This window comes from Gavialis gangeticus, unplaced genomic scaffold (genome assembly GCF_001723915.1).
Source record: "Gavialis gangeticus isolate Ggan-Ray unplaced genomic scaffold, GavGan_comp1, whole genome shotgun sequence".
In the NCBI taxonomy this organism is placed as follows: Eukaryota; Metazoa; Chordata; order Crocodylia; family Gavialidae; genus Gavialis; species Gavialis gangeticus.
Window position 1 is genome coordinate 12,217,534 of NW_017729026.1, and position 21,961 is coordinate 12,239,494.

General features: G+C 39.5%; 1 protein-coding gene across 1 annotated transcript in view; it reads left to right on the forward strand.

The window, feature by feature from the left end:
* The window catches only part of LOC109299694 (sporozoite surface protein 2-like), a 154,025-nt gene that overhangs the window by 23,480 nt on the left and 108,584 nt on the right, over positions 1-21,961 (forward strand). Inside the window, exons 9-14 of the mRNA XM_019520214.1 lie at positions 5,184-5,231; positions 5,903-5,953; positions 15,292-15,342; positions 16,592-16,642; positions 18,519-18,569; positions 19,695-19,745. Coding sequence (XP_019375759.1) covers positions 5,184-5,231; positions 5,903-5,953; positions 15,292-15,342; positions 16,592-16,642; positions 18,519-18,569; positions 19,695-19,745 — 303 coding nt within the window. The remainder of the gene's footprint in view (positions 1-5,183; positions 5,232-5,902; positions 5,954-15,291; positions 15,343-16,591; positions 16,643-18,518; positions 18,570-19,694; positions 19,746-21,961) is intronic.

Sequence of the window (21,961 nt, forward strand, 5' to 3'; positions counted from 1 at the left end):
TGAGTGTATGAAACTGCTGGCAAGACATGTAGAGTTTTAACAATATATTAGACAGGTCTTCAATTGTTATCAGTGAGCTCTGCAACTGGTTTAGCCTGGTGTCTCTGCAAAGATCAGGAAATTCCACTGTATCATAAGGAAAAGTGGAAGTTTAATGAAAATTATAGGCTTTTTCAAGCTTGTATGAAAATGAGTAAAGTTCTGGCCCTTCGTTGCCAAACCTCAGTTATAGGATTTTGCATAGATTGGTAAGGAGCTGGACCAAAGAACACCTGAACAGGTTGGTTATAGCCAGTTATAGCCACCCTATGCTGACTCTGGTGCAGTAGATTCACACAACCTGGTTCAGTGGAGAGGCATATCACTCAGATTTTTTCTTATATAGTAAAGAGCACATTGCAGTTAATGTATTCTGGCATAAGTCTATTGCTGTATCTCTCATTGTTTCTTACAAGAAAGGTAAAGAAAAGACTTAATGGAAACTGCTTTGAACTTAGATTCAACTGAAAAGAAAATTTTACCCAGTTAGCTGAGTCAGCTGTATGAAGGATGGGATCAGAGTTGAAAGTTCAAGGGAAAGTATGAAAGCACTTTTTCCCAGATGATAAATTTTAAATTACAATAGGCACTTCTGAGCCTCTAAAACTAAGAAGTGACATCACTTGTGTGAAGTGACACTTGCGATAGTAGTTATTAACTTGCAATATAGAGTAAGAAAAGGAAAAGAATATACATACTAGTGAAGTTAGTCCAGTATTAGCACACTATTAATGCTATAAAGACTTAGTGTGAAGTAAAACAGGGTGTTTATAGATGTACTTTGGGAAGTGGCGTGGGGGGCACTTTATATAGGGAGATGCACTAGTTAAAAGCACCCAAGCATCATGTGTATCAGCATCTCTGCACTGAAAAATGTTGGTGGAGGACTTTGAACTAAATCTTATTGAACAAGCTTTAGTTTGAAGTGCCCCGCCACCATTTTTCAGTGCAGGGATGCTAATACATGATGCTGGAGCACACTAATTTCCATGCTCCAGCAGGCTCGATTAATTAAGTCTGCTTCACGCACTGGATTTATAGGATGTTGGAGCAGCCTCATTGCATGTCTATAGGAGACCATACTGCTCAGTGGGCGTATCTGCATGGGATGCCCACTGCACAGTTGTTACTGAGTAGTCATTTAGTACTTGCATAACCAAGTACTAAATGACTGAACAGTTACTGGTGTTACTATGCAGTAGTATCCCGGCATGGTTGCCTAGAGATGCTTACTATGCAGTAGCTCATTACTACTGTGCAGTACCGTTGCATCATAGTTCATGCCTGGTGATGGTACTGTGAAGTAGTACTGAGCTACTGTGCAGTAGTAACGAGCTACTGTACAGTAAGTGTCTCTTGTAGATGCAGCCAGTAAGTCTCTGCTGGGAGCATGTCTACACGTGCTCCCTGTTGGGAACAAATCTGCTCCCAATGGGAGCAGCCTAGTACAGGGCTGCTTCTATGCTGCTCTGGCCCTCTGAAGCAGTCAGGAGGAGCTACAGACTCCCCCTGGGGGCTGGCAGGGAGCACAGGGCTTGGTTCTTATGTGCATAGGGCAAGGAGAGCTCTGCCACCTTCAACAGAAGCTTTCTCCTTGCCTCATACACATCAGGAAGGGTCCTGATGTGCACAGAGCCAGGACACAGCTGCTGCTGCAAAGGTCTTCTGGCCCCATGCACATAGGAACAAGTCCTGTGTCCAGCTGGGCTTCCATGTGCAGCTGGGAGCTGGCCAGGAACTGGATGGGAGCTGCTCCAGAATTTGGACAGCTTCTGGCCAGGCCTCAGCTGTGTGGGAAGCAGAGAGCTTCCCAGTCCTGATGCTGCTCACCTCCTGACTTCTATGAGGAGCTACCCTGGGTAGGTCTGGGAGCTGAGCAGCACCAGGACTGGGAAAGTTCCCTGTCCCCTGGAGACCCCTAGTGAAGAGGCTGACCAGGAGTAAATTTGCTCCTGGTCAGCATCTATGCATGCACTACTGCACGGTATCTACTGTGCAGTTAGTTTACTACCTGTATTTACAGGTACTAGCTAACTGTGCAGTAGACCAGTTTATTGCACAGTAAATGGTGCACACATGTAGATGGTGATGCTTTCCTGCTCAGTAGTTTAGTTTACTGTGCTGTAAAATGTCTTGTGTAGACACACCCATATCCACCAAGAAATGAACTAAGGGTACACAGAAATAACACAATCACAATATAAACTGTTATGATCCAGTTGTTACGACTGTATGATGTTGTCATGCCTGCATCCTGTGATACAAGTGTAGCAAAATTGCTTCAACTTTAACTTTTTTATTCAGAGTCAGAATTAGGATCGTTTCGCTAACTCGTATCACTGCAGAATCAGCATAATGCATGCTAAGTGATCATAATAAGTATCACCCCACCACACACACACACACTTTAAATCACTAATCACTTGGGACTTAGGGCCTCAGTGGTAAATTATTCTGGCTTTCTGTGCAGAATGTTTGATATATTTAAATTAAATAATTAGTGTGTCATCTTTTGGAGGAGCCATATGACTGTGCTCTTAATCGTGGAGATTCCCCTTGCTTATGAGTTCTTAAATCCAAGCTTTCAAACTTAATGGGTTTATCCCTGTGCAATGTCATCTGGCTTTTCTTTTTTTTCTCCTTCTAGGTATCTTCTGGACTAGGCAACAAAGAGAATCAAATATGGACTTTCAATCCTCACATTCGGTGTCCTTTCTGAGAAGACATTATGTTGAAATCCCTAATATGATTCAGTTGCAGTTTCATAGTTAATTCCACCAGTGTCAGAAAATAATATTGAATTATACACTGAAAAATATAACATATATATATACATATATATATATATATATATATAATTCAATAGTATTTTCTGACACTGGTGGAACTGCCCACAAAAGCTGCAACTGAATTATATTAGGGGTCTCAACATAACATCTCCTCAAAAAAGACACTGAATGTGAGGCTTGAAGCTCCATATTTCATCTATCTCTTTGTTGCCTAGGTGTTACAGAAGATATTGTGGTATATAAAATCCCTGTTGGGTATCTTCTGAAGTACCTAAGCACAAAATGATGATTATAGTCAGCTTTGGCTCTAGATTTAATTACTTACATAGGATTTATGTAGGTTCATTTTAAACTGGTATTTACATACTGTAGTGGCTTGACATTTTATATTAATACTTGACACCCTCGGGTATATGTTACAAACATCTACAATGAACTGTTTCTTTTCTCTACTTTGATTAGATCAGATTATTGATTGTCAGGGACAGCATTTCAAATCAGAAATGAGAGACCAGTGGCTCATCAATTACTTGAGAAACAGACACTGGGTCTACTTTAAAGACAGAAAAAGACAGACCTTTTGCAATAAAATCACATTTTAACCTAATTCAGAAAACTGTTTCCAGCCCTTTTCCTTTATAAATGTAACTATTTGGAAGGAAAATGTCTGAAGAGACTCTTTATGTGTGATCACTACATAAAACCACTCTTTCAAAGAAATAATTTCCTCCCAGACCCATTATAACAGGAATTTCACTGTAACAGGAATGCAATTTTATCAATTTTGATATAAATGAGGTCTCATTATAGCTGAATTTCCCATATGCAGATTCCAATGTATTAGATTTGTCCTGGAAAAAGCACCGCACAGAAATATAAGCAAGAGGCTTCATCATTACAGTAATAAATTACAAATCATTAGAGATGTGCTGCATTCTGCCTTTTTCCAACAAAACATGTAAAATCTATGTCATTTCAGTCTGCTAATAAAAGATATGGAAATTATCCACATCTTTCAGCAAATTCTGATGTGTTTCTGATCTGCATCCTTCTCCCTAACATAACTTTCTTCTATAGTGAGACTCAGGTCACTTATTTGTGGACTTAGGCTTTTATTTTTGTGATCTCCAGTCCCTTCAAGTGTTGGGCTGCTGGCCAGATCTCAGCTCCTGAATGGAAGGCCTGGGCTGATCTGGGCCAACCTCTAGGGCTGTTGAGCTTTGGGGGGTTTTTTTCCCTATTTTGTTTTGTTTTTGAAAAACCTGATTCTTCAATACCTTCACTGAGATCCAGGATAGAACTTCTGGCCAAAGATGAAACTCAAAAGCCAGGGTAGCACTTGTCTTGGGTATAGAAGACCAAAGCTGAAATCCCTAATCTGCTTAACTTTAAGTAAAAACTACAACTTGTTAGTACCATTTATTATTTAGCTATTCTGAACTGGGGCTCTCCATTCTAGTTCCTTTCATCCTAAAGCTAAGGAACCTCCATAATAAAGTTTCTAATGGCTTTTTGTACCTAATTTAGATCAGGGCTTAACACTGGGTCTTCCACATGCCAGGAGATTGTCCTAGTTAGGCCTTTTGACATTCCCCACCCTACCTGTATGTGTGTAAGCACAACATTTGATGCTGCTTCTTTCCTATTGATCTTGTTCTTCATACTTTCTCAGGTTATATAGCAAGGTAGGCACACTCTTTCAAAATGTTCTTGATGTCTTCAGTGAGGTGGTAGATGGCATCCACAATTAGTTGTCTTCAGGAAAAAAGGAAAATAATCCATCAGTTGATCTTCTTTCTTGCATTTGAGTTGAGTCACTTCAGAGCATTAAGTAAGCACTAGGAGCAGAAGCATATTCCTATACCAGGGTGGAATGGAAAGATAGAAGAAAATGGACATATTAGCTACCTTCTCCAAGATTTGGGGAGGATAAAAATGGATCAAATTAATTTTGCTGGTCCCTTGAAGAAATAGGATAAGTGAAGTGAGTAACCCAGACAGTATTGATCAGAATTGGAAACAGGTCAGTTTGCTCCCTTCACATTAGAGCTGAAGTTAAAAGGTATTCTTGACCTGTGAAAAACTTCTGAGTGAAGCCTAGTAAATGTCATGGGTCTTATAATGAAAACAAAAAATTGGTTTTTGGTGGACTGAGCCTTCTGTGAAGCTAAATAGGTGGATTTCATACAATTTCCATAATCATTCTGCTGCTTGCCAACCTTGCTAATGTGCAGTTTATAGTCTATCTCCTGGTATCTAGAAGGTGCATCATCTCATAGGATTACTTCTCTGGATTTCATAAACAAGGAGTTTTTTGTGTTTGTCATTGTATAAATGGTAAATATTTCTCTGCAGAACCTGTAAGAGAGAAACAAGTACAACCTGCTGCCACAAAGCACAAAAGTAACACAGCACCGTAACTGTATTTAGTATTGATCTTGTTCTTCACACTTTCTCAGGTTATATAGCAAGGTAGGCACACTCTTTCAAAATGTTCTTGATGTCTTCAGTGAGGTGGTAGATGGCATCCACAATTAGTTGTCTTCAGGAAAAAAGGAAAATAATCCATCTTGATCTTCTTTCTTTCATCTTTCTTTCAGACATCATATGTCTGATATTTAGTATTTGAGAAAATCATTATGTATGGCTGTCTTATTTTTAATGTATGCTATAATTGTGAATTTGGGAGGAAAGTAAAATTTCAGAAGTTAGGAAATATTTAAGTTAATTGCTATTGCTTGAATTATAGATGAGGAAGAGAGCCAAAGCAATGTGAAATGTTAGTATTAAGATTCAGGATTACAAACTCAGCATTCAGAAATATCTGCTAAGATCTTTTTGCCAATACAGGACATGCTTTGAATTATCTTTGTCTTTACATTGTAGTTAAGCAGTATCTAGAGTTTGTCTGTGTAAGAATGTGAAACCTGACCAAAACCACTGTTTTTGTCAAAAATTTTAAATGATAATTTGGGTCTATATGAAAGCACCAACTGTATGATAAGGAATTGTCATCAAGTTCTCACGTTAATTATTAATCATTGTTTATTATCAAATTATTGTATTTTTTACAGAGCAGGTAAAAGAAAAGGAAGTCAAGCATCCTGTAGTTCTGAAGGATAAAGGTAAATTATACAATACCATCCAGTGCTTTTTTTTAAATGATCTAAACATGGAAATTTGACAAAATATTGTTCTGTATACATACCTTGAAAGGAAAGAGTCAATAAAAATCAAACATGGTTATCTGACTAATGTGTAGAAAGCATAGAATCATTAATGCAGGTTGTCTTGTATGGAAGCTCCTTCACTGGCTAAGAACTACATCTTCTATAAGACACAGTCCTTTAAACTATCTTCTGGAGCCAGTTAACAAGTTCTGAATTGAACTGATTGTATAAGCCTGTGGACATAACATGAATAAAGTGAAGTAGTAACATATGAAATGGTGTGACGGTGTGATAGATAGTGACATGCCTTCCAGACTCTGTAAAGGCTAAGTTAAAAGCTCACTGTTTCCACCATCCAACTGCCTGAGACTTGAAGTGTTAGTCATTTTAATTGTTTCCTTTCTTTCTCATTTAAATTTTAAAATTTCCATGGCTTTTTTTTTGAAGGGGGGGAGGGAGAAGGGCAGTATAAGTAGAAGTTTAATTCAACTGAAATTGATGCCCTATTCTTCAGGTTACTCTGTGCTTTTTACCCACCTTGTTGCTACCCTTCAACCTTGTAGCTATATTTCAAGGAGAAAAAAAAAGATTAGCCACCTGGGAAATATGATTTATGAGTAAAGACTGATCAAATTGGGATTATTTAGTTTGGAGTAGAGAAGGCTGAGGGGATTTGATAACGGTTTTCAAATACCTGAAGGGTGATTATAAAGAAGATGGAGATAGACTGTTTTCTGTAGCTGCAGGGGACAGGACAAGGATATAGTTATTTCAAACAGAGAACTGAATGAAACATTCAGAGGTTTTTTTCTTTTTATGTAGAAATGCACCATGTATAAGGAAGGAAACTTTGAAAAAACAGACAGTGACTGAATTGCTTTTCTCCTCTCATTAGACACTGACTCATGGATCCCATTAATGCCATTCTGAAGAAAATCAGATAGGATTCACCTAATGGACAAACTAGTCATAACTTTGTCTATATTCTCAACTCTTGGTAATTATGATCATTTGCCCAGTGTTTAGTAATTAGACTGCTATATCACAGATACCCATGTGAACGACACAATTCTTCTTCGAATGAATCCACACGGATCCCACTTCTGATGACAACTCTTACACATAGTCAGGAACAGCCCTGTGCATGGGATGGCCTAGTATGTCCCCTTGCCAAATTTCCCAGAAGTGTTCCTCTCTTGTTCTACTTATTAATTGGTTCTTGAGCTGCTTTTTAATTTCTCTCAGGTGAAAAAAAGTCACCTATCTCTGATAGGTGCTTAGTGTTTCCTCCTCTTAAAGGACAATGAAAGAGGTCCATATTAAACTGCTTCTCCTGGAGCAATTGATGAAAGCCTCCTCAAAACCAAACAAAAATGGACCTACCAGGACTGAATGGATTTCCTCAGGGAGTGCTCCTGTGAGCTCTGAATCTGTTTTGAGTTCCCAGGCTTCAATCTTACTCTGCAAGATCAACGACTTTGGTGACCAAGACTAACAAAATAGCTGAACACTCATTTTCTCAGTTATCTGAAGTGAGTAGGAGGAATATATTCCTACATTGTAGGCAGGCTTAGGTCATTCTCTCTGGGATGTAGTAAAATGAGGCAAAAATCTCCTCAAGGCCTGTCAACAAAAAGGTAGACAATCATTCAAATCAGGTTCCTTCGATGCCTTGAGCCACATGACACAGTAATCTACAGTTAGTGGCATCCCAGCCTCTTGCTAGTAGTAGCAATGTACTTGGATTCAATGATCCCCATGATGCCAGTGTCTGTACCTGCTGTACAAATGCACTTGTGGCCAAGTGATCTTGCTGGTAATTATACAATAAGTCTGTGTTCTCCTTTATTATCAGGCTTTCTTTTTTGGACTAATTACTAGTACTGCTCTGGCAATGGTTCTCTCTCCAGTTTTGGTGGGAGAGATGATTCAAGGTCACCCCTACCAAACAGGGTAGCTAGGACTTCAGAAGAGGATTATTTATTTTATTTTTCCCCTTCTAAACATAGTAAAGAGGTATGCCCTACTTTTTCACTTAGCTCCCACTTTATAAGGAGCCTGAACACTTCCCTTGTATCCAACCAACAAACCCGTGATCAATACTCTATGGAATCCATTTACACAAGATCCCTTGGGGTGCATAACAGTTAGTAAGATAAGAGAGTCAGGTGGTTCAGTCATGCAAAATGCACCATCCAGTACAGGACAGTGAAGAAGTACAAGAGCAGAAAGTGAAAAAGTCATTGATTCCAGTATGAGTATCTTTTTCCTTAGCAAGAAAGGCAGTGATTCCTTCCACGCTTAGCCTCTTACACACGTTACTGGGCCTTCTATTCTCCTTCATGTTTGGAAGACTGCAATGCCCATTAATGAAGAGCTACTAGAACTTAGGGAGAGGAGGGAGGGACAAGTATCTGATACCAGCATCTATAGAGCCTAAGAAAGCACATAAAGAAAATATCAGTTCCCCTCTAAGGGCTTTGAATATTCTCCTATCCATCCAACTTCTGGATTACATATTATAGTGGTAACGATCCAAAGAGGTAAAGCCCCCAAAGATAATGCCAAGAGGGAAAGACCCAAAATAGTGGATTTACTTGGTTGAAAAATCTATTCAAACCTACTTACCTGGTGCTTCTGTCACAATATAACACGTTATAGAAAGCTGCCCACAAGAATACAGAGAGGAGCAGAAATCCATGATGTCTTTAGACTTTTGGTAACCCAATCGTTGTCATGAGCTGTACTAAAATGTTTTTGATATGGCAGAATTTCAAACGGATACTTCCAAGTTTAATATCACCATGCGTATTCAGCAAAGCCAGAATTCATAGTTTCATAGTTAGTAGGGTCGGAAGGGACCTGAGCAGATCATCAAGTCCGACCCCCTGCCATGGCAGGAAAGAGTACTGGGGCCAAACGACCCTAGCAAGGTGATTGTCTAGCCTTGTCTTAAAGACCCCCAGGGTAGGAGCCAGCACCACTTCACTTGGAAGTTGGTTCCAAATCCTAGCCGCCCTGACAGTGAAGTAGCGCTTCCTGATGTCTAATCTGAATTTACCCTCTGCCAGCTTGTGACTGTTATTTCTAGTCACTCCTGGTAGTGCTCGAGGGAACAACGATTCCCCCAATGACTGCTGGTCCCCTCTGACTAGTTTGTAACAGGACACTAGCTCCCCCCTCAGCCTTCTCTTGTGGAGGCTGAACAGGTTCAGGTCCCTTCGCCTCTCCTCGTAGGGCCTGCCCTGCTGTCCCCTGATCACGCAAGTGGCCTCCTCTGGACCCTCTCCATATTGTCCACATCCCTCTTGAAGTGCGGCGCCCAGAACTGGATGCAGTACTCCAGCTGCAGCCTGACCAGTGTCGCATAGAGGGGGAGGATCACCTCCTTGGAGCTGCTCGTGATGCATCTGTGGATGCGTGACAGGGTGGGGTTGGCCTTCCTGACTGCATCCCCACACTGCCCACCCATGTTCATCTTGGCATCAATGATGACTCCAAGATCCTTTTCTGCCTCTACACTGAAAAGAAGGGAGTCCCCAGGTACTGTATGCTGCTGATTCTTCCTCCCCAGGTGCATCACCTTGCACTTGTCAGTGTTGAATCCCATCCAATTCTCATCCACCCACCCCTGTAACCTGTCTAGGTCCAATTATATTATATTGTATTTCACTTTATGTGCCCATAGCAATGTCTATTTTTGGCACAGGTACCCAGTTTGTAGCTCTGTTCCATGTGCAGGGTGAAGGTGTAAATCTTCACACAGCTACTGAACATGCACAGCAAGCTGTACTCTGGCTCAGCATGTACAAATCTCCAGACGTGTGCTTGAGTATAAAGCCTACTTATAGCATGATAAAAATGATGATATGGGTGGACCTCCTGTGTCTTAGCTTAGTAGAAGGGGGACTTGTCTGGGAAATGGGTAACCCAAGTTCTAGTCCCTCTCATCCAGAATGGGTTTGAACTTTCCCCAACATGGTGTTCTAACAACCAGATCACAAGTTGGTCATTATTCAGTCCTCTGCTTGAAGCTGAGCCACTACACCTTTTCTTCAGCATTCATTTGATACAGTGGGTATGGGTTGTAACTGTGTTGGTCTAGGGACATAGGCAGGCAAGGTTCTTCGGGTAATACAGTGGGGAAGTTTCTGCCTTATTGGGAAAAGGTTTCAGGCTAGAACCCAGGGTCCCCTCCAGGGCAGAGAACATCTTTCTGAGGCGCACACTTGCTAGGTTGTTTCCCTCCTCCTGACCTGAGATGTGTCTCTCTTGAGTGCCCAGGAAGCAAAGTGAAATAGGTTTCTGCCCCAAAGTTGGTAGTTGTGGTGTCTTACCTGTGGAAACAAAAGATCTATGTGTGAACTTACTTGAGTGAGGACCTAATTTGAGAAAGATCAGTGCAATTTGCTTAATTCTACACTTTTTCATTATAGCGTGGCTTAGGAACAAGAAAAAATATTCATAACCCTTACTGACCCTAAGACTGTGTCATAGGAGGTGTGTTAGTATCTTCATCAGCAAGATCTTATCTACCACAGGACAGATTCCAAACCCTGGTGAAGTTCATAACTGTGCTCATGTACCGCTGTCTCTAAATCTGAGTTGCACATCTTACACTTGCTTGCTAGACTTCACCTATGCTCCATGCAATGCTGGTTGAAATCTATGAATATTTAGACTACAACACATGGACATGTATGTGCAGATCCCCCAAGCAGTTATTTCACCATTAAATCGATAGAAGAACCTTTTTCATGTATGCATCAGTATAATTTTCTCCACCTTGCCACACCAAGAGGTTGCTGATGGAAATTTGGAGGTTCAAGGCCTTTGAACACTTCAGGAGACTCATCTTCGCATAAATGCTAGATCTCAGAGCTATTCATCCGGTGCACATAATATTTCTACTTATCCCCTACAGCTCCAGATAACAATGAACACCACAACAGCAGCATTTTATGACAACAGATAGAGGAGTATGGTCAGCCCCATGCTACAAAAAGGTTGCTTTAGGAACTAGTACACTTGTCATCAGATGACAGCAGTAAATCAGCATCTACCAGTGTTACAAAACATCACAGTGGGCCAGCTCAGCAGGAAATTTTCAAATATCTACAAAGGGACTGTCAAGAACATATTCTACAGAGACTCTTCTAAGGATGGGATTACCCAAAATATATCTATTTATGATAGATTAGAATAAAAATGCCTAATATATAGCACAATGGGGATCTGAACTTAGGTTTTTTGGTAGATTCTTTTTCCCTCTCATTAGATACCTGGAATCATATATACCTATTCCATTAATGCCAAGCCTTCGGAAGAAACTCAGATAGGATTCACCTAATGGATAAACAGGACAAAGTATCATCCAGACGGTTTTGTTATTTGTACCTAATGAACCCATCACTGCAGTACTTAATAGCTTTTCCTAATTTACTCACAGTGATCTTCCAGAACACAGGTCAGATCTTATACTGTGATCCTGTATTTTTGCATCTGACAGTTCTATATGGCAGCACAATCTTTAAAAGTCCCAGTTACTACTATTTTGAATTATCTGCTATTCCTAAAACATTCCCAAGTGTTCATCTGCTTCACAGCTGTATATTTAGCAACAAAATCAGCCCATCACCCTCTCACAACATACCTCCATACCTACAGTTGCTGTATTGTTAGGTCATGAATGGGGTTCAGGACTAGCATATAAAGGATTGACATGGTAACTCATTCAATGAATGACAGTAAGGCTTTATTTACTACAAGTACTCACTGATAGATGAGCTTAAAGCATAGCAAAGTCCAGTATTTTTAGCAGAAAAAGTGATAGCTTCTCACCAATACAGGCAAAAAAGCAGTCTTAGTTTTTTCAGATTCTCAAGGCATGGATCCATTCACCAGACAATCAGTTGGGCTCAGCAGCAGTTTTTGTCAGAATGATTTCTCGTTCTTGAAGTGTGCCTTGTTAGCTATTTTGGTCCTCTTTTATACCCTTTAGCTCACTGTCTTCAAAGCATTTCTGTAGCTGTGTAAATTACGAGAATCCCAAGCAGTAATTAACAGGAAAATCCTGTTAATCAAACTGTTCATTATTGGTGATCAGAAAGTCCCAGTTTTGATTGAATTACTTTCCTCAGTAACAAGAGGTTATCAATTTCAACTAAGTTGGAACATATCAGTAAAATGGTTAACAACCAGGAAAAACAAAAGATTTCTGAGGAGTGATGTAGTGTGTTGCTACATCACCATGGGGCAACATGTAGATGCTGCTGGTATTCTTCAAATGTCTCATTCATTTGTTTCTTCCCAGTCCAGTAGAGCCCTCATTCCTGAAACTAGTCATAATTTAGAAAGGTTAATGAGATATTCCTTTAATGCCCTAGTCATTTGCCCTTTATGTAATCTACTTCTGAAAATAATTTTTTTAGTCACCATGGGCCAGTTTGAAATCATTCTCATAGGTACCTAACAAAATGTAACCACAGGCTTATAAAAGACAGAGTAATTAAATTACATGGGTGCTTAAGATCCATTGTGATTGAGGTTGGTACTGGGAAGTGATTGAAGTTCATCTAACTCTCCATCACTATAGGCAAGTACAGAGCATGCCCGACAACTGAGTGACACCGTCATCATACAAGCAGTTCATCTTAGAAATGGTGAAGGTGCCTGCCTTTTGACCGCTAGCTTAAGGGTTAGAACACTTGACTGGGAAGTGAGAGATTCCCCAGCCCAGCGTTAGGGATTCAAACCCACATCTCCTTCCTTTCAGAAATATTCTCTAATCACCAGACTACATCCTGAATGATTTTCCTTTTCTTCTCTGCTGGAAACCCTGGAGCCCAAGATTTATGGGGCCATAGCAGTTCTCCAGTTTACAAGACCATGAGAGGAATATATTTTATTCCATATAAGAAATATCTTCCTGGGAGAAAATAATAATAAATTAAAGATTTATTTTTAGAAATAACACTAGGTTTTTAGTCTTGAAATGAAGAAACTCATTAAACAATTTCCTTTGGGGATTAATTTTGATGGACACCAACATAGATTAGTCTGAGGCCAATAAGCTGCTGAGGTATACGTCTCTGTACATATCTTTTATGGCAATCTTGACTAGTCAGATTAAAAGCTTCTTCATTCAGTGTCACTAACACCAATACTGAGAGCGAACTGTAGAACATACACGACTATTGATATTTCTAAAAAAGCTACTAGGTTTGCATTACACAAGGGTATTAAACTGACAGCCTATGTGTTGTACAGATAATCTAAATTCACACTGTGTGCTACATGATTTGCTTCCCAAATGAATACCCAGCTTTCTTTCTTGTTTGCTTCTGTTGTGTCTTAGGATATCTTCATGATTTTTTTCTTATGTCACTTATGTACATGGAAGAGCTGTATTTATTTTTCTATATGGACACATGGAAAAGAGTCAGTATTTTGCACCCTTTTTTGTAATTTACACATAGTTGGATCTTGTCATTAAAGTAAAAATATGTGCTGTTTCTCTTGGTTGGTATTTTATCACACTTGCTATGCACTATATATAGCTCATTTGCAGTAAAAAAAAATTTGTAGCTTTCAATGGCACAATTTGTCGCATCTGCAGAAAGTATTTTTCTTTACAATCAAACTTTATCGTATGAAGGTCACCTATACGTAAATTTAAAGGTTCATTGATATAAGCAGTGTCTTTTTCCATTTTATATGTCCTCTTCTTTTCTTTTCCCAACTTATTTGTACTATTTGCATGTAAACAACATCTTTATTCTGATGAGCTTGAGTACTGCTGCTTGTTCCTATCCTGAAATCACAGGAACACAGATTTTCATCTGAAATAAGTCTACGTTTGATGAAAGACCAGCATGGGTATAGGGAAAGGAAGTGTGGCTTTATGCTGTGTAGATATTTTCCTGCTGCTGGGGCCAGCAGGGAACACTTCAGTCATTGATAGATGTTAGAGCACAGTGCAAGCTGTCATCCTTTGGACTCTTGAGCTGCTCTTGGGGCAGCTAAAGTAATGTTCCACCGAAGTTTTGACTCATGAAGAGTAAGGCAGTGCATCTTGCTTTGCCCCAGGTACCACTGCTAGTTGCTGCTGAATTCCTACTTTTTAGAGTGTGCTGAACTTTCTTAAAGGTTTATACACCTTGCAGCACTCACAGAGGGCTTCTGCAGTGGAAAGGGATAAACAGTGAGGCCATGTGTCACCAGATGCTTATCCATCACAGCATGAGATAAAGTGGGGAGGTTTATTTAGGACCCTGCATCTAATCTCTGGTTCTGGTGACAGTGGCTGCTAGGTCTCCCAGATGAGATGGGTGCATATAATCTAAGGAGCTATCCATGTTGGAAATGAATTTGTTTTAGCAAACTCCATGTCTAAGATTGGGTTGAATTTAGGGGTGAACTAAAGCAGATCTTTGACAGCAAGTTCTCAGATTTGGGGAGGAAGATAAACAGGACTTGAGCACTTGAGAGTAAACTAGGTTTTAAATCTAGTTTAGAGAAAATCTTCTATTAGTATAATCTGTTACTACAGGGGATTTAGTTAGCATTAGTTTATTCAAAGCTTACTGTAATTCCTGCAAGGACATGATGTTCAGTTAGACATTTAAATGCCATATCAGGATTATAACTGACACTAATTAGCGCTCCTGCAAGCTGTAATGTTCTCTCATTCCAAATAAGTGACATTCGAAAAAGATGAAAATATTTCCTTGATTTGAAAAAGCAAATCAACGCCCATCTAACCCTTCCAAATACTCATTGCTCTTCATACTTACGGGGTCAATATATCAGTACCAATAGTATATGGCTTTTAGTAAGATGTGTGCCATATTTTAAGGTATATAACCAACACAATGTCTATACTTACTGTACTTTACTTAACCATGCATGCTTTCTGAGCAAGTAAATCCAAGGACTTGTTCCATAGCTCTTTGAAGTCAACAGGAGGATGCCTGTTGCCTTCAATGGATTTTGTATCAGGTCACAAGAATTTCCAATGATTCACTTACATCCACTCACATAGAAACCAGCATCTATACAGAGTCCCATGTACTTGCATAGAGCTCTGTGCAGATACAGCAGCCCAAGCTAAGTAATCAAATAACATAATCAGGGGTGCAAACCATAAGGTGATGACAGCTACAGTAGAGGATGTTAGGAAAGGACTAGTGTTACATCATTTGATCATGAGTTTAGCTTTTCATGCCATCCTTTGTTGGAGATGTTAGTTTTTTAAAGTCCTTAACATTGAATTCCACTGTATTTCTCTGCAGAGCCGGTAAAAGAAAAACCTCTGAAGACTCCAGAAGTGTCAAAGGAGAAAGGTGATTGCAGGGGTTCATAAGTTGCATAACTGAATATCTATACATTATTGGGAAGGAGTCTTCATTGAAACTATGTCAAGGCTACAAGCAAAATGTTTCTATTCTGATCACCTCAACCCATAACAAAGTATTTCATTTAAATTTTACTTATGGAAAAAAATCAATACTGTTTTTTGCAATATTCCAGGTTAAAAATAGTGATTGTGTATGATTTTTTTAAATAGAAAATACAGTTTGAAAGACAATTCTAAGTCGCTCTATTAAAAGTTTCATATGTGGCATTAAAATAACAGCAAACCTACAGAGCTAAGACTAGATCTGTGACATGAAGGACCTTGAAATCAAATTCTCCTCATGGTATCCAGTGAAGGAAAGTTGAGTTCATGTGATTGAGGGCTTAGAACAGCAAAGCATGTAAGTACAGTACCACCTCATTATAATGAACCCCCATAGAATTGTGAGAAAATTCATTAAAATAATGTATTCACTATAATACGATTAGTTCAATTGTTACCTCACAGTAATACCAAAAACGTTCTTGTGTTGGGGTTCTTAAAAACGGGATTGTTTAGCTGGATTCATTATAATGAAGTTGCATGATACATGCTGAATGTTAAACTAAATGTTCTTTAACTGAACAAATTGTGTTCTCAGCACATATCCATTTTATCTTTTTGATTATAAGAACGATATATATGCAGGAAGTAAAATTCTGTTCTCAGTTAATACCCATATTGACTTTTTTATATTAAAGAATTTCCTGCATGAAGAATGACATCTAATTTTGTGACGCCCAGAAAGAAGAAAACCCTTGCTTACCCATTTCTGGCTTTCAGATCTAACATAGCTAACATTGTACCTACATCAATGTGTGCTAATTTTGCATTTGGATTTAGTAACTAAAAACATCCATTGCTGATGCCAACCAGTCTATAAAATTGCTTTCATTTTTTTCTTAAATCATAGTTATTTCCTCTCTGAGATACAATCTAACAATCTCCTCTGAATACAAAAGAAATACTGGCCCACTCTAGGTTTGTTATTTTACATATCAAACTAAGTATAAAAGGACTAATGAATGGCTTTCTTATATTTTTCTGCTTCTTACCTCTATGCTGTTAAATTCATTTAATTATCACATCTGAATGCTTTTCTTTCTCTATATCAAATTATCTGAGGTTTTTTCTTCTGATGTGGCATCTTAGTTCTCTATCCTGACTTCTGCTAAATGCTAAATGTTTCCATCCAGAGTCTGTTAAAAGAAAAGAAGTGAAGCCTCCAACAGCTGCAAAGGAAAAGGGTAATTCTTATAACTACATAGTTATGAAATAGCCAATTGTCCTCACTGTTATTGCCTCTGTACAATACCTTGCACTTCACACCTTCTCTCACAAGTGACTAAAACAGGCATCTTAGTCAGTAGCTGTGATCCCTTTACATGCACATAATGATATCTGAATACAAAACCAAAATAAAGATTTGCTACTTGTTTGCTCTTTTCTCATCTGCAGAGCCAGTGCAGCTACTAGAGTCTAAGCCAGAGCTGCCTCCTTCTCCTGAACCCCTAACAGAACTGTTAACTAATGGTCAAATGCATAGATCTTTCTCCACACCCACATTTTAGGTGGCCAGCCCCTGAAGCGGAATCCAAAACCTATGTTAAGCACCATGGCATCTTAGAAAGGTGATTCAGAAAACCTACATTCTTACAGGGAAGATATTGAGAGCTAGTAACTAGGAAATGCTAAGCACCTGGTCATATCTACAGCCCTACCTCTCTGGAGCTTAGGAATGTGAATCAAGGCAGACAGCTTTTTTCAAATAAGTTCCAAACACAGAGTCCATTTCTGAGGACAGGCACAAAGAAGTCTACTTTGAAGAAACTGAGTAGGGCTCATTCTTAAAAAAATAAAAAAAAATTTAAAAAGGAGGTGGAGGTACCTATATCTGCCTTTTATATAATAACTGGGTGGTTCAAATACTTGACCGGGAAGTAAGAGACCTGGCTTATAAAACTTGCCTTAGCTTGGAGGTCTTATAACCCACCTCTCCACAAGAAAGTGCATTAGCCATTAGAGCTAGACAGAACAGGGACTTTCTACCCTTCTTGTTGAAGCTGGGCCTCTTTGTAAGGAAGACTAATATTTGTGAGGCCAGAAAAGTAGCTGGTATGAGCGACTAGAATCCAAAGACACTGCTTTCCCACTAATGAACCCTAACCAATCTGATACAGTCAGGCTCCTTCTTTGCTCTCTTTCTGCTCACATAAATCTTTAAGACTTTGCTGCAAAATGGTCATAGTTCAGCAGAAAGAAAGAGCGGTGGACAGTTTCCCTTCTCCTACCTACCCTAGTCCTGGTGGTCTGGGCACTTTTCCACTCTGTGTCTTAATGCTGTCAGGGTGTGGACAGCTTAGAAAATACATCTTCAATATAAGTGTGCTCATCGCTAGATTATTGTACAAAAGACAGGTACAAGGAGACATGATTTGAATGCAATTGGACAGGCTGCTGTGTTTTGTGCTGAAATTAATGTAATTGCACATGCTTTGGGAACACCTACTGAACTGAGACTTTCATGGGCTATAGGTGCCACTCAGGATGATTTCTGGATGCAAATAAAGCTTAGGCTGGAGCTAAGCACTAGTGGTCCAAACTGGGGCTATTCTTTTCGTACAAAGAAGGCAAAATTAAAGGTACCAAGGGAACTGTTGGGTCCAAGAGCATATTATGGGGTGAGTTTAGACATGTCCAGTTTAAGTAGCTGCTGAGCAGGGTTTTCTTTGATTATAGTTTTCTTTGATTCCTAAATAATTTTTAGGCACTTGAGTCCTTCTTTGTATCTGAGCCTCAGTTCCAATTATACGGTTACATTTGGTCTTTAGTGATACCTCTTCAAGCCGGTTAAAAGCAGTGAGGATGCTCAGACTACATAAGGAATGGTTTGCATCTATTCAAGATGACAGTAGCCTTATAGGAATGAGTGTTGTTCGGCCTTCAGATCCCAAATTGAACTGTTTAATGATCTGAGCTGTTTTGGACTCCTAACAGATTCTCATGCTAGTCTTTGATTTGTTTCATGTTTTGAATTATTCTATTGCATATTTCTAGATAGTGTATAAGTATGTAACAGTATTACCTCTCTGCTTCATTTTTTCTCTCTGATGGCTTTTTCAGAGCTTACAAAAGAGAAAGAAGTGAAGCCTCCAGCTGTTGTCAAAGAAAAAGGTAAAACTATGCATTAGAAAGTCTAAATTACTAAGGCCAGAATCCAGTCATGTAGGTGACATTGCTGGCATTTACGCACAGCTTGTGAGGCTATTCTGTGTGCAATGTGGAGGACAAGCATTCCCACAACTGCTGCCTGCTTTGTCAGGCAGGTACACAGCTCTGTACCTGCACTGTCCATGAAATTCTACTTGGAAAACCCTTATGATGGGGAAGGAGGAGAAGAATGACCTTCACACATTTTAGCCCCAGTAGCTGAGGGAATAGGGCACTCACCCAGAAAGCAGGAGACCAAGATCCGTGGCCCCACTTACACAGAGGGGGGTTGAACCTGCATTTCCCAGCTTTCCCAGCAGAGTGCTCAAACCACCACACAGGAAGTTAGCTACTATCTAGTCCCCTAATCAGTGCTCCTTCTAAAGCTGGCTCCTCAGGCATCCAAGAGAGTGAGGTATGTGAGGCTAGAGGGAAAGGAAAACAAGATGTCTTCTGCTCAGGAAGGGAGGAGGCCCTGCTACCAATAGGACAGATGCTTCTCCATTGCTCTCCGTCCATTTTGTCCAAGGAATATCAAATGCAAGGTGCAGTGGCTCAACTTCAAAAAGACTGCTGGAAAAGGGATGGTCATTAGAACACTGTTTTGGGAAATCAGCGAGACAAATCTTTAAATCTCGTATTGGTGATGACAGCTTAGAGGCTGGGTTGTCCACTTCCTGGACAAGTGCCCTAACCACTGAGATAATCAGGGGTAATAACCCAGGAGGGCCTTGTCCCTCTTCCTCCTACTCGACACAAGAATTTCAGGACTTACACTCAGGTGTGCAAATACGGAGTTGCATACCTATGCAGCTACAATACAGCGTACTGCATACGCTTAGTTTCTCATTGAAGTCTCCTTCATTACATACTTCTTCCATGAAGTATGTAATCTTCCTATATCTACTGCTTCTCTTAAAGGAATAGTGTTTTATAGAATTAAAGGATAGGAAAGCACACATACAACAACCCTGCTTTTATAACACAAAACATCACCTAAAATTACTGGTTATTCTTTTTACTGTATCCTGGTTCTGAATTCCCTCTTCCTTGCCTGTGTATGCATAATAATTATACTTTTTTTTCCAGAAGCCACAAAAGGAAAAGAAGTAAAGCCTCCAGCTGTCATCAAAGAGAAAGGTAAAATTGTTTAAATTACACTGTAATTAGGCCCTGAAGTGAGACCAACATGAACAAATAAGAATCCTGTGTGAAGCTCAGTGACATTACTGAGTCACTGTGTCTGTACAGTGGTCCCAGACCATGAGCCCTTTTGGTTCACAGCATAGATATTCAACTATTGAGTAGCATGCTTATGGTGATATTATTATTATGAGATCTATTGTCATGTAATAGTAATAGCCAGAAAGAAGTTGTTTCATCCCATCTGTGTTATATTTTTGGTTTAATATATTTTACTTATCCTATGTAAACATGACATCATTGCAAAATACTCAGCTTTCAGTACATTTAATTCTCAGCACTTGTCATCATATAATGAAATATTACAATGCACAGTGTATGTCCTTTTTTAAAAAAATAAAAAGGATTTTTAGATACTGATAAAATTGTCCCTATAGATAATTGAATGCTCTGTTTTACTTATTCCTATTAAATTAGTTCAAATATGAATTAACATGAACAACATGAAACATTAACAACTCTTTGCATGTTGATTAAACATGACTGACTTATTAAAGATAATTTTTCTGGTTAAATGGGTAAATATTTTAACAGGAGATAAGAATACAAAATAGATTAGCAATGCAATAATAGTAAATAGGACAAAGATACAGTGACTGTACTTCAAAACAGCCAGTTGCTTTGGATAAATTAATAACTATTTCAGATAACTCAAAAACCCTATTACATACACATGCTCTGTGGAGTACTGCAAATTATGAAGTAATGTTTTCTCTGACAAACTTTTTAAAAGGCAAAATTTTCAAGGGATTGATGGAGTGGTCATCTCATTCAAAAAAAAATCGTGGTGGTTAGGATGAGGTGGTATAGAATCATAGGTTTATAGGAACTTATGGCTAGAAGGAACCTCACAGCCTTATCTAATCTAACCCTTTGCTCAAGGCAGGATCAACCCACCCCAGCCAAATGTCTGTTCAACTTGCCCTTGAAAATTTCCAGGGATGGAGTTTCCACAGCTTCTCTAGGTAGTCTCTTCCAATTCTTGAGTACCTGCATAGTCAGAAAGTTCCTCTTAATTTCCACCTTAAACTTCTTCTGCTGTCGCTTGAGACCATTGATCCTAGTCCTGTCCCCTGTAGCCACAGAGGAAAGTCCATTTCAGTCCTCCCCAGGTAAGTACAAGCATTACATTTAGATTGACCTAACCAAGTTTAGATAGATTTACATGGCTGGGTGTGCAGGCATTGAGATCTTAAAGTGCCCTAAAAATCGAATGCCCAATCCAAGATCACCTCAGAGATGAACTAGCTTTAGATCAACTTGAGTTGCCCTATCTAAAATGGGTTGACCTAGTCCAGTGAACAACTGTGTGTGTCCACAGCTCAGCCCCGGGCTTGGAAAGCCAGCTACTTGTCTCAAACCTAGGGCTGTGCTATTTTTACCCCTCCAACCCTGACTAAGCTATTTTTAGCCTCCTACCTTCCCAAACCAGGTAACATGCCCCCTCCCCACCACCACCAAGATGAGCCAGCCTACTGAACCCATCAGCTCCCACCAGATCCACCAGCTCTGCTCTCCCCGCCAAGTTATTTACCTCAGGCTGCTCATGCCACTTCTGGCAGCAGATAACACCTGCATGTGCTGCTCTAGGTTAGGTTTAAGCAGCTTAAAATTAACTCCCTAAACCTAAACTGAGTTCCATGAATACCATTTGCACCCTCCAGGGTCAAATTAATGCATAGGCAAACTAGGCACATGCCTAGGGCCCTAAGGGAAGAAGGGGCACAGTTATGCTTATTTTACATGTTATAATTATTGAGTAAAAAAAGGAATATGAATATATAGTATTAAGTAGGGGCCCATGAATTTGTTTGCCTAGGGCCCACAAAGGGGTTAATCTGGCCCAGGCACCCTCCATAATTACCCTTCAGGTATTTGAAGACTGTTATTAAATTTCCCCTATGTCTTCTCTTCTCCAAACTAAATAACCCTAATTCTTCCAGCCCTTCCTCATAGGTCATGTTCCCCAGGCCTCTAATCATTTGTGTTACTCTGTGCTGGACCTATTCTAATCTTTTCATGTCCTTCTTGAAGTGTGGGGCCCAAAACTGGACTCAGTACTCCAGGTATGAGACCTTACCAATGCCAATAGAACAGACAAAACATTTCCCTTGATTTGCAAATGACACTCATAGTTTCATAGTTAGCAGGGT